General features: G+C 44.1%; 1 protein-coding gene across 21 annotated transcripts in view; it reads right to left on the bottom strand.

Annotated features, from left to right (window-relative positions):
* The window catches only part of MAGI1 (membrane associated guanylate kinase, WW and PDZ domain containing 1), a 622,042-nt gene that overhangs the window by 35,622 nt on the left and 573,618 nt on the right, over positions 1–12,802 (bottom strand). For all 21 annotated transcript variants that reach the window (XM_028169082.2, XM_028169083.2, XM_007192408.3 and 18 more), the window contains 2 exons: positions 10,541–10,572; positions 471–687 (listed from right to left, as the gene is read on the bottom strand). In XM_028169082.2, the coding sequence (XP_028024883.2) occupies positions 471–687; positions 10,541–10,572 (249 nt within the window). The remainder of the gene's footprint in view (positions 1–470; positions 688–10,540; positions 10,573–12,802) is intronic.

Here is a 12,802-nt window from a genome sequence, read left to right as displayed (position 1 = left end):
AACCGAGACCACTAAGAAAGCATTTAATTTCTTCTCATTACTCCTGCAATCCAAACCAATCGTTATTTATGTTCTATTGTACATCAGAGCTGTTTCACAAGACAGGAGCTCAGAGGAGGCCACCGTCTCCATGTAGGGAAGAATTAATGAGGCAGCAGCGCTTATCGGCCACTTCTTTTGTTTTTTTTTTCGGCCACTTCTTTTAACGGAGAGGAAAAATAAATCCATTTTACCCAGGCCCTTCATCTGACGACCATCCATGACTACCCCACCTGCCCAAACAGAAGACGTAACGGGGCCTGAGTGAATATCCAGCAAATTCTATCACTGCTCTGAGATGCTGTCACCTCCCACCTGGATTCACCTCTCTCCTGTTCACACACTGACAATCTATTCTCAGTAAGCCTCAAGGAGAGAGTTGGAGCCCTGCGGCGGGGTCCAGGGAAGACAGGAGCCAGGATGCTACTCACGTCGGTTTTCATACATGCTCCTGGACTGGGCCCAGATTTTAAAAGGATCTGGTTTTTTCTGCCCAGAGCTGTCAGTCTGATCTGGAGCCGGGGCCTCGGCGGGTGGGAACTCGGGTAGCACCTGTGTGCCGTGGCTGGGGGAGGCTGTGTGCAGGCTTCGGTGGCTGGCAGCGCTGTGCTGGGAGCTATTCTGGCTGTCTTTCCTTTCCAGTGGTTGCTGAAAGGAAGCGAGTGAGAGGGGCAAGAAGAGATGATTATTGGTTCCCTGAGCGGGTGTTTTCCATCAGCTTGTTTTCGTTCAGCACTTCCGCGCACACATACATAAATTTATCAACAACGTTTTGGCTTCCACCTTCGGCTCACGCTGAATGCAGGTAAATCCCCAGGGGCCTGGCAGACAGATAGAGGGGTGGGCCAGACAGAAGGACATCATGGCAAACCAGACTGCTTTCAGGGCTGGAGCAGAAAACAAATCCAGTTTTCATCACAGGTTCTCAGCTAAGTCACTGGGATCATTTATTACGAAATATACTTGTTTTAACATCTTCATTTTTAAACCAAACATGTGACACAGAATACCATGCGTGGTTTAAATGGAAAGCTAGAATATCCAGAAGAAATACGATCAGGGCTAAAAATGCTCCTTGGGACTCCACATTTTCCCTCTTTCAGTAGTAAAATACCCAACTCCTTGCTAAGGATTTACCATCAGTCCTGCTAGCCTGTAAGAAACATGGATCAGATCTTTAAAAAATCACGCCTAGCATTATGTGTGCACTTGTACTTACAAGTATATAAAAAACTATTATCTGAAGAGCTTTCAAAATTCTTAGTGAATCAATTTTGCAAACATCGCATTACACCTCTTGATCTCCTGATACTACTGTTGGTTGAAAACCAAGATCCAACTTTATATATGGGTTGACCTCCGGGGGTTAGCCTTCTTAGATTTGCAACTTGTCCAAACTCCAAATAGGAGTCAAAGACAAAGAATTTCATTTAAATTTCAGTAGAATAAGTAGGTTCCTGCTCCTTAAAATCTGCTCAGCAAAAGACCCTTCCCATTTTATGAGATGCTCTTTGTTGGAAGGGCCACTGAATGAACAGCAAAATCTAGTGGGAGGAAAAATACTGCATGGGAAAGAAAATAATTTCAGCTCTTATTTTCTCCAATGAAAGATGTGGTAAGCCCAGGTATTTAGTTCCCCCCATTCAAAAGAAAAATCCTGGAGTCCTGTCTCTCACACAACAGATGCCATGTCACTACACTTAACTGCTTCAGAGCATTGTAAAGGGGCATCTCCGGCCTGTCTTACAGATCCTGTATAGCTTATGATTTTTGAGTAGTCTATAAGATCTTTGACCTAGACATTCCAGTTCCCTAAAGTTCTTTATAGTGTCAAAATCTTGCCCTCAGTCTTGCAATCAGTCCTATCACACTGTTCTTCCTTATTCTCTCCCCCAGGTGGCCTCTGTCTTTCATTCGCATCTCCGTGGAAACTTCCAAGGTCCCGCTCATTTACTTCTCAGGGCCCTCACCTCCTTCCCCTTCCAGTCCTTGCTTTGAAATAAGCACTGAACTAAGGCCAAGGAGGACAAAAACTTCATTTTCCCTTGACTGTCCCAGATCACAGATCTGAAGATAGGTTTTAGCAAGGATTCAAAGTCGAAAATTGGGCATGTATTTCATGAAGGTAAGATAGACCCTTTAAAATTATACTTGATGTGCCTGTGGGAGAAACGTGAGGACCATATTCTAAACTAGCAAAGAGGTCTTGGGAACCACCTATATGAGGGGCTTAATTCACTCAGACTCAAGGGGACAACATACTCTGGGTGCAGAGGTCAGGAAAACACACCGGTGTTTGGACAGGGACAACCATCACCGTTACCCCACATCACCATCGTTCCCTTGTGAGGATCAAGGGCTCCGCTCAGACTTGGATGGATCTGCCTTCCGAAGACTTGGGACAGAACCTGGTTCTGCCAACTTCCAACAGGGTCCTCCCCAAAGTGAATTCGGCTCTCAGGGACAGCTATCCCCTTTCTATTCCCTAAGAAGGTCAAAACCTGTCTTCTTGCTTCCCCTGGAGACATGCTGAAGATTTTCAGAGTCAGGAAAACATTAACGAAGGATTGTAAACATTAATGGGGATTGTAACGATTGTAACGAGTACAATCCCCATTCCCTTTTGCATGAGCGTGGGAATTTGTTTTCCTCTTCACCAAGGTCTTCGTAAGGGTCTCCATTATAAACAAGCATGTGTAGTGTACACACCTCAGCATAAACAGAAAAAAAGATGGGTTCTGGCTGGGTTTCCCCCCTCTTACACTTTCCTGTACTGCCTACTTCTTATTTTTATCATGTACAGAGAATGTTTTTTATAATCAAGACCAAATGTAAAGCTGTTTTCATTTAGAAATGAACCTTGGTAAGGAGAATTAATGGGACTGTTACTTTCTATTTTTTACATTTTGGTAGTGTTCTGTGTCCGCTCTCCTCTTGGAAGGGCAGGAAGAAGATATTTTAAAAGTGAAAGCAAATAATTCAATAGATGAAGGACCTCTGGATTAACTATGAGAGTTTCATCCCTCTCTTCAAATGACTACCCTCGCCTGGTTTTTCAGATGAGTAGCAAATGCTAGATGTGGGGTCGGTCCATTGACACTAAGTTCATTTCACGGTTAGAGTCAGTCTCTGACCCTGGAAGCTCCAGTCTCCTTCGTGTAAAGGTTCCTCTTCACAAAGCCTCACCGGGACCCCGTGAGCCGCACTGCGGGATTACCCGAGGGAAACCTCACTATCTTCTTCTTCTTCCTTTCCTGGGGATACTCGGTAACCTCTTGAAATGTAACCTCTTCCAATCACTGCCTCTTCCTGAACAGGAGAAAAATACCTTTCCAGCAACCCTGTCCCTCTGAGAGAGTCTGGACCTTTCTCCAGCAGCAAATGCACATGTGCTTTTACAGACACGCCCACAAATGCATGCACACAGATTTTGTATGTCACCTCAGGGATTTCTAAGACCCTTCGATTGCTGTCCCAGTGTAACAAATCTGACATAGAGGACCTGGAAATCTCAAGTTTAAATGAAGAGACAGCTTTACCATAACCAGAGGGTGCAAGTGAAGTTTACCAGAAATGGCTTGGGCCGTTTAAAAACTTTTATCATCTTTTCTCACCTTCCCCATAAAGGATGCATTTAGGTCCAATTTATCACAAAATGATAGATACAGTCTGGACAGAGTCTGCAAAACTGCCTCTCCGTCAAACTGCACCTCTGCATCCCCTTTGAATGCCGTCTAAACTTTGCTCCTAAATTTGGAAAATGAAAGTATAGCAGCATCCTGAGAATATGCTCTAAAAACTAGGCCATCGCTAACCTATCACTAAATGGCATATTCTAACCCACCCTCACGGGCTAAACACATGAGCATCTGGAAGCTTTTTGGATTTTTCCCTGATAAGATTTAACCTCGCTTTATGTTTCCTCTCAAGTTCAATTATGAAAATGACTTAATTTGAAAATGCATTCTGTATTTAGTATCTTGGCACCTAAGCTTTTTGAAGCTATGTTCTGTGTGTGTAGAAAAGTTCAAAATATGCCTTTTTATTTTCTGAGAACATGTTAATTAGATATGACATTATCTTTTATTTGGTTAGGGTCCAGAACTGTCCAGGAGAAAAGTCATGTTTATATAGCTCTCCAATTAAAGTCACCTTGTATGCCTTTTCAGCAGTCTGGATTCCCTCCCAGAAGACTTGCGCCATGAGGACAAATTCACTTCTGAACACAGGATCTGACTTGCACCAAATGTGATTGTCTCTCACCTCATTTTTCTAGGTGAGAAACTGGCCCTCAAATAAGCATTAATAAAGATACACTTTCAAGTCTGTTAAAGTAATTCTATGCATGCTAAGAACATGGATGGCGCAATCCATCAATGATAGCTACATCAATGATAGAACATCCAGAATAGCCCCTCTTCAGTGATCTGCAATACATTTATTCCCTCATCCAATAAGTACATACTGATCACCTGCTCTGAGCCAGATTCTGAAGAATACAATGTGTAAGTAAGAAAGAGATAGCACCTGAGAATTTATACCTACATATCTAGGTGTGTGTGTGTGTGTGTGTGTGTGTGTGTGTGTGTGTGTGTGTGTGTGTGTGTGGAGATGGAATATTAATCAAATAATCATGACAGACGGATGACAACACAGTGCAGTGTCCTTAAGGTAAGTAGTAAGGAGAAGAAGCCTCTGGAAGAACGTTCCATGAATGGAAGCAGCACGTGCTAAGTCTGCAAAGCAAAAGTGAGCTTGGCCTGTTTGCGGAGCAGAGAGGTAGCTAGTGTGGCACAGCAGGGGGTGGCGTGGCTTGAGAGGAACTCGGGGACCGAATAATGCAAGGGCCTTGTGGGCTACTTGAAGGAGTTTGGGTTTCACCCTTAGTTCCGGGGAGGGGGATCCATTAGTGAATTTAAAGCAGGGATGTGCCAGGAGCCGACTTATTTCCAGAAAGTCTGGTCTGGCTACCGTCTGGAGAATAGGTTCCTGTGGGCGGGTGTAAAAGCAGAGAGCCCGTCAAGAGGCTACTGTGCAGACCGGGTGAGGGAGCCGGGGTGGCTTATACAAGGGGAAAAGCTGTGACAAGGGGCAGGGACAAGTAAAGTCAAAAGATATTTTGGTGCCAGGTTTGATAGGCACTGCTGAAAGGCTGCACGGGGGAGAGGAGGAGGAGAAGGGGAAGCGGGCAGGGGGAAGGGGGAAGGGGGAAGGGGGAAGGGGGAGGGAGGAGGAGTTCTCAGAAACACAAATATCCACCTCCAGATCTCCAGCTTGAATAAACGCTTGGAAAGGAGGACCACATATTGAGTCGAATATCTCCAACACTAGCTGTTGTCACTATGTGGATATTTTTGAAGCCGAATTTTTACTTCTGAGTGTCAGATCAGGGCCAACTAGGAAAAAAGAAACGGTTTCAATTTTGAAAACTCCACAGAAATCCTTGGCCACATCCGGCTGTGAACCTGTGTCGTAAGACCATTTAAAACAAAACTGTACCAACCTTCCTAAAACAAACGATTTCCTTATTACTGACAGGCCAGAGAAATTGGGAAGATGCAATGGACTTTATAAATGGAGATGGGGAAAAAAGTCAGCTCATTAGTATTTCACAGAATGATTTCAAAATGGAGGTACTTATAAAGTGAGCTGAAAATATTTGCTCGGAAGAGCAAATGAATGCAGACAGCACTTAGGAGCTTAAATGATGAAAAGAATTCATGTGGCTTAAAAATGACAAATCAATCCATTTTTAAGGCAAAATTATTTACAGTTCATGTATCTGCCAAGACTGAAGGCCACTGCAGCGATTTACATGCACAACAGGAAAAACTGCAAGTGCTGATGAGGTATCAGGCCACTGTCATTAAAGGTTGCGTGAAAATCAGTCTCAAATACAAGCCAAAGCAGAGGATGGTCCTTCTTTTTGTCTCTTTCTTTTATCATTTATGGGTCTAAGTCAAATGATTTCTTCCAAAAGGCAAGAAAGAGGAGTTAATGGAGAAGAAAAGGAAAGCACTGATCAGATAGGAAAATGAATTTCAGTTCATACTGAATGTTTTAATGGAGTCTAATACAACAGCAAAGTCTATTTTTTAAGGCTCCAAAGGGCCGAGGGTATGAGCTGCTGTGAGCAACATGGGGCAAGGAGACTTACTTAAGTAACCCTAGGCCCTCTCCCATCTACCACTCTCAGTGCTTCTCCTTGTAGCTTGGAGCTTTGGTGGGTTGTGCTATGCCTTGGATCTGGGACAAGTGGCATTGGGGTGCTAAGGCCACCAGGAGAGTTTGAGAAAGAGGCAGCGTTCAGGAGGATTCAGGCCGGGGTCACTTACTGTGCACATTGTCTAAGATCTCTCCCTGGTATTTCTTAATGACTAGCTGTCAGCTATGTCCTTAGCATCCCTTCCACGGGAGAGGGACAGAGGACCATGGAACAGAAACCTGTCACTGTTGCTACCTTTCAGCTTGCTGCATTTGCTGAGGACACTTCCTTGCCCATCACTTGGTGTCACCTATATGAAAACTTTAGGTGAGAACTCTTTTTTTTTTTAAAGCGTTTATTTATTTGGCTGCATCGGGTCTTAGTTGTGGCGTGCAGGCTCTTCATTGCGGCACGTGGGCTTCTCTCTAGTTGTAGCGTGCGGGTTCTTTCTTCCCTAGTTGTGGCACACAGGCTCCAGAGTGCGTAGGCTCTGTAGTTTGGAGCACGCGGGCTCTCTAGTTGAGGCGCGAGAGCTCAGTAGTTGTGGCTCGCGGGCCCAGCCGCCCCGCGGCACGTGGGATCTGAGTTCACCAAGCAGGGATCAAACCTGGGTCCCCTGCACTGGAAGGCGGGTTCTTTACCACTGGACCACCAGGGAAGTCCCTGTGAGAAGTTTTTTAGGAACTAGGAAAACACTGTCCCCTTACTGAACACATTATGCTTTTTTTTTGATCTGAACATAAAAGCTAAGTAAATAATGTGGTTACCTATGCTGTGTAGGCTGCTGGGGAACTTGGAAGAATTCCATAGCTCTATCACAGTATCTAATTCAATTTTTTTATAGCTTTTTATGGCTTTGGATGACTACTTCACTTAGGTTATTATCATTAAGAGCTGAATGAGTTTTATTATGTGAGTACTTGTTTTATGTTATATTTCTGCTTTGTTACCTTTTGAAAGTATATGCCCATCATACTTTAGGCCTCATGAGGAGGGTCTGTACAGATCTGCCTATTTATCTCTCCCCAGTTGTATGAGGACATGAATGTTTTCTGTTTTAGTTCCTGTTATATACTAGCGCTGGGTCTGGCATGCAGGAGATACCCAATAAATATCTGCTGATGGAACAAATGCATAAAAAATTTTAGTGATTTGTGACAATGAATCCTTTTTTTGAAGGGAGCGATCAATAAATCATTTATAAGCTCCAAGAAGAAGGGCACCATCTTATTTATTATAGCATTTCCAATGGCTCACGCCAAACCTGACACTTAGTAGTTTTTCAACACCAACTTGCTGAATGGAAGGATGAATGGATGAGCGGATAAAAGAGAAATGCATGGATAGATGGATGGAATGGATATATGATGGATGGACACATGGATAAATGGACAAATGGACAGGTGAAAGAAGGGAGCAAAGGAAGCAAGAGTTGGGAAATGAACTAGTGAAAAAACCTGGGTGGATACTGACCTAAAATTCAGGGTTTGGTGTGCTATTTCGAGTTTTCAATGCTCACACGCAAAATCCTTGTGGGTGATTTCGACCAAGAGTCTCCGTTAAACAAGTTTCCAGTCAGGATGATTAAAGTGGACCACCGAACCATTTTCCCAGTGAGGCCTAAAACCTGACAGCAAATATGTCTTATTTTTGCCTCTGCCATTTGGCAGAAAAATCCCTGATGCTATGGATGTCCAGGTATTAAATTAGTCAAATTTTATTAAGACACTGCCGTTGTCCCCCTTGAGTATTTAAACCATAAATTTAACATCTACCCTAAATCTAGCAGGTGAAATTGCTGATTGAGAGTAAGTTATAGAGGCTATTCAGGAGGGGAAACGAGATCAAAAAGAGAAGTCCTTCTGTTCTAACAAAAACCCAACTACTTAATTATTGAAAACCTTTATAGGAAAAAAAAAAAGGTATGAGGGCAAAGGAAGCTGTCAGTCACATGAGCAAGCCAACAATTGCAGGAGCCTCTAAGAATAAAGAACAGACATGGTCCTGGGTTCAAACAGTGTATCTCAGAGCTAATGGTAACTCTCAGCGTATCACAACCCAGGCACAATCAGTGTGCGTTTCATTCCGTAGCCCACCTGGCCCTGCCTGTCATTATAGGAATGACTTTCTGGAACCACGTCATCCAGCTTCCCCATGGATTCCCGCCGACCCTACCAGAAAAATCCCGTCATCATCTGTCTCTCTAGCAGGACCTCATCAAAATTCAAACTGGGAAAGGGAAACAGCTTTCAACCCACCTGTACAGAACCCCCACTGATCACAGATGTTCACAAGGTTCCACTGGCAACAGCAGACCTTGGCTGATATCCCCCTACTTTTGTACAGCAGCTGCCAGAGTGTGCCAGCGGTGCTGTGAAAACCATCATCCCTGTCCTGGCAGAGAAGCCAGGGAAGGACAAGCCCCAAGCTGGGGGATGGTTCTTTTCTAACCCAGCAACACACCAGTCTCTTAGCTTGTGGTAATTAAGAGCCGGCAGACTGTGGGCAACGCAGTTAAGAGAGCTTTTTTTTCCCTAGGAATGCAGCCTGAGTAATTGGTTTGCTGCTTGTTCATGACATGACTTCCTCCAAAATAAACGGTCATGGGGAATTCTCTTAACTGACTTGGTGAATGCAGGCTCTGCACCTGTTTGATACCCTTTGAGTTCAATGGGGAATTCCAAAACACTCTGGGGGAGAAGAGATGCAAATGACTCTACAAAAATCCTTTTGCACAGCAAGTCGAAATGGGATGCAAAACGAAACAGAACACCTTGCTACCCGATGTCATGCTGCGTGTGCCAAACTGTCCCCCCCTCAGTATACGCTTCTGGTCAAGACTCCATGCCATGTGGAGGGTGTAAAATAAGTCCATGCCTCAGGTAGCATGCTTGGGGCTGCGGGAGAGAAAAGGACGAGTGTTGCTAACTCAAGCTCATGTGACACATCTCTCAGATGGGCTTCTATTTTTCTGAAGGCTGAATAGGTTTCTGACTGTGACCCAGGGAGGGGGAGACATACACATACACACATACACGCACACACACAGGCTTTGGCATCTCTGTGGTTCCAATGTAGACACCTACCAGCACTTCTCAGCCTGGACAGTAACACAAAATGACAAGGGAAGCAGCCCCGAAGTCACGTGTTCCCATCACCATGGCACCGTGCCACGGGAATCAATTACTGCAGGTTTTTCTCTTTGGAGAACTTAGGAGTAGGGTTTACGAATGCAGGAAGCTCCCTCTCTCATCTCCTGAATAAACTTCTGCCTCTTGCTGCCAGGCTTGGAGACAGGTGGAAAGAATTCAGCTGCAGCACCGTAAGCTGCAAAGTTTTAAAGGTTCTCCGTTCCCGGATGGCAGAGGTTGTCAATTCCTCCTCCCCCCAATACTCTCAAGCCACAAGGAAGTACACCCCTCTTTATCTTACTGTTAATGATTTTGGATGCTTCTTTCACCACCTCAATTTCACAGGCATCAGAGTTCCAGATTTTGAGGTTTTAAGTAGCATTTTAATTTGTTGTCAGTGCCCAGGGAGCAAAAGCTCACCACCACCAAGCGAAACGCTAGAGCCTCAAAGCTATTAGCGAACATGTCGACTAGGTAATGCATCTTCAGGGAAACCAGATTAGAAAGGACAGCCTAACATTGATTTTTTTTTTTTTTTTAAAGACTCCTATACCTGCAGCACAATGCCACTAAAGCTGGCAAAACAACAAAGGATATTTCCACAACAAGGAAATGTCTTATTCTCAGGGCTGGGGCATTTTCCATGTGAGCATGGGCATATATACAGGGCTGAGCAATTCTTCCATAAACCTACAGGCTTTAAAATCCTTAAATAATTCATCATCCAGTGCAAAAGAAAGCTGAGGGAGGGAATCTACCCATGTGAATGGCTTGAAACACCAGCTGCGAGCAATGCTACTCAGGAAGCAGGTAGAGTTTTTTGTTTTTTCCTTCTCTCAAAAGAAACAGTAGCATTTGTATCAAGTTAAAACATCTAAGAAACTCATCCACTGGAATGAGAGTTGTGATGCATTTATACAGAGAAGATTCCAAACATGCATTCTTTATCCTGGCTCCCGCAGCCTGCCTACAAATCACTAGACAGTTAAAGACAAACCCCAATACCTTCTATACCAAACGGATCCCCAGAACTTAATAAAACGAGCCCTGGTTCTTGTCTCCTCCACCCACTCTAAAACACATTAAGTCCAGCCAGATAGCGTCCCCTCCCACCACCAGCCCCCCCCCCCCCAAAACGAGCACCAAGTAACTGACAAGTCCTTACCGACTTTGGGCTCTTCTTGGGAACTGGCAGCCCTGGAAAAAATGCAACAAGGAGGGAAGCGGGGAAGAAATCATTAGCATATAAATGTTACCTTTTCCTTTAAGAACAATCCCCAGGTGTCTCATGGCAACCTAGCCATCTGCAGAGTTATGTCAGATTTCTCCCCAGCATCGGAGTTACCAGGCTGTTCATATCGAATCAAAGCAGAGGGAGGAGGAGAGGGACAGGCAGGAGATCTATCTGCATTAGCTATGCTGACTTGTACTGCAGCAGCCTGGAGGCTGGGAAAAGAAATTCACAGACCTCAGCGGCCTGGGAAATTGAACACTTGGACAGAATCTCAAATGCTCTTCTGGATTAAGAGCGACTTAATTTACAATTAAGTCCAGGATATTTCCTTTCCTTTCCACTTGTCAACTGAAGTGGACCAATCAGGACAGAGGAAGGGGGTGTATATTTAGTTTCAGAGGAGTAAATGGTTAAACTTAAATTTTTTTTTGGTCTTTCTTTCTTTTCTTCCTTTTTAAAAAATTTTCCTCTGCCTTTTAGGAGAGGAAATGCCTTCTTTACTTGAATGAGCTGAACACCAAAACAAAAACGGATGCTCTTTTGCCAGAACAGAACACAAATCCAAGCTGGTTTAGGACACCCTCCGGATCGTCAGCGCACCCCTTCACACATCACTCATCCGAGCAAACTCCTATGCAGCTTGCTGGGACTAGCCCCTCGAAAGCAGGCTGCTGGGGAATGAAAAGAGAAATTTCATGGAGCTGAGAGAAAAAGATAATAATGCAGAAAGAGAAAGGCAGAGGAGAAAAAGGGGCTCACTGAACCTTGCTGGCTCTTCCAAAACCCTGTCTTTAGTGGCAGGGTGAGAGCTGAAAGGGACCGCTGATCTCACTTCTGGGAAAGTCAGAAGTCATTAGGGGCAGACTTATGGAAAATCTGTCACCAAGGGAGTGTGGCAAAGGAGGGCTGGAAAGGAAAATACAAACATTTATCAGTGTTTCAAAAGTAATCATTTCTGCAAGCAGTCCTCTCATTTTGTTTTCTAATTTTTGGTTTGAGCCAAGGTTAGAACACAAAATGCAGATTCCACCCATGTTAGGCACAATGCAGGACCTGATGTATTGGGATCTGATGATTTTGCACCGGAAAGGTCAACCGTTTTTAGAACATGATCCCTAGGTAGTGTAACTAACGATTTCAACTCTCTTGGAAGTGACTTGTCAAACCAGGAGCCGTGCTAAGTTCAGCACAAGTAACAGGAGGCCGGGGCAGTGGGTGAGTAGGAGGAAGCCCCCCAGAGGAGCACTGCTAATGGTCCCCCTGCAAGAGAGGCATGACAGGCAGTGGGGGCACTCTTCCAGCATGGCTCATCACATCACCAAAAGGAGGTCACCACGGTCTGGCACAGTGACTCTGGGACTTCAGAGTGCACACTGGAGGATGTGACAGCTTCTCATCAATGCAGAATCCCAGGACCCACCCTCAGGGGCCAAGGAATCTGCAGTATGAACAAACATCCCAGAAGATTCTGACAAAGAAGGTTGGAGGACCCCATTTAAGGAAACCATAATACAGTAGAACGAAGATTATTACTCTTTCAACTCCGGCAAACTTGGATAGGCTACCTTCAGTGAGTTACTTTAAAGTCCCCTGCGCCTCAGTTTTTCAATTTATGAAATGGAGAGAATAAGACTCATTGTACTCGTTGTGATAACTAAATAGACAAAATGCTTAAAAGCCTCACACCTGGCACAGAGCAGGCCCTCAGGTGTCAACCCCTTTTACCTTCCTTTGCTAATTTACACCATTCGGGAAAAAAAATAAAGTGGTTATGGTTATCTTACCCTAATTAGGAAAAATCATTTGCCTAGCATGCTAAAATGCAAAAACTACGTAGGGGAAATATTTTGCCTATGGATGAGAATAACTGTCTTGAGCAATTTAGATGTCATTTTTCTTAAAAATAATTATTAGGTGCCTTAATTTGTTCATTAATGTGATTCCCTTAAGGAATTTTATCAAGTTATATTAGTTTGGGTCACTGTGTACACTTCGAAATGGTCAAATATCACATCTTTAAATAGATTTCTCCCTAATTCAGACTGACGTTCTTAGTTCATTGGAATAAGCAACACTTCACTGGAGTGAGCTTTTACTAGACTTGATGTCACCCAAGGTCCCAATGACCCGCTACAGAACTTTGTAAAGAATCTCCAACTAGTTAGGAGAAGTCAGGGAAAATGACTTCGATCC

The sequence above is a fragment of the Balaenoptera acutorostrata genome, chromosome 10, assembly GCF_949987535.1.
Source record: "Balaenoptera acutorostrata chromosome 10, mBalAcu1.1, whole genome shotgun sequence".
Classification (NCBI taxonomy): Eukaryota; Metazoa; Chordata; class Mammalia; order Artiodactyla; family Balaenopteridae; genus Balaenoptera; species Balaenoptera acutorostrata.
The sequence above is the reverse complement of the archived record's forward strand: the minus strand, read 5'-3'. Positions and strand labels throughout refer to the sequence as shown.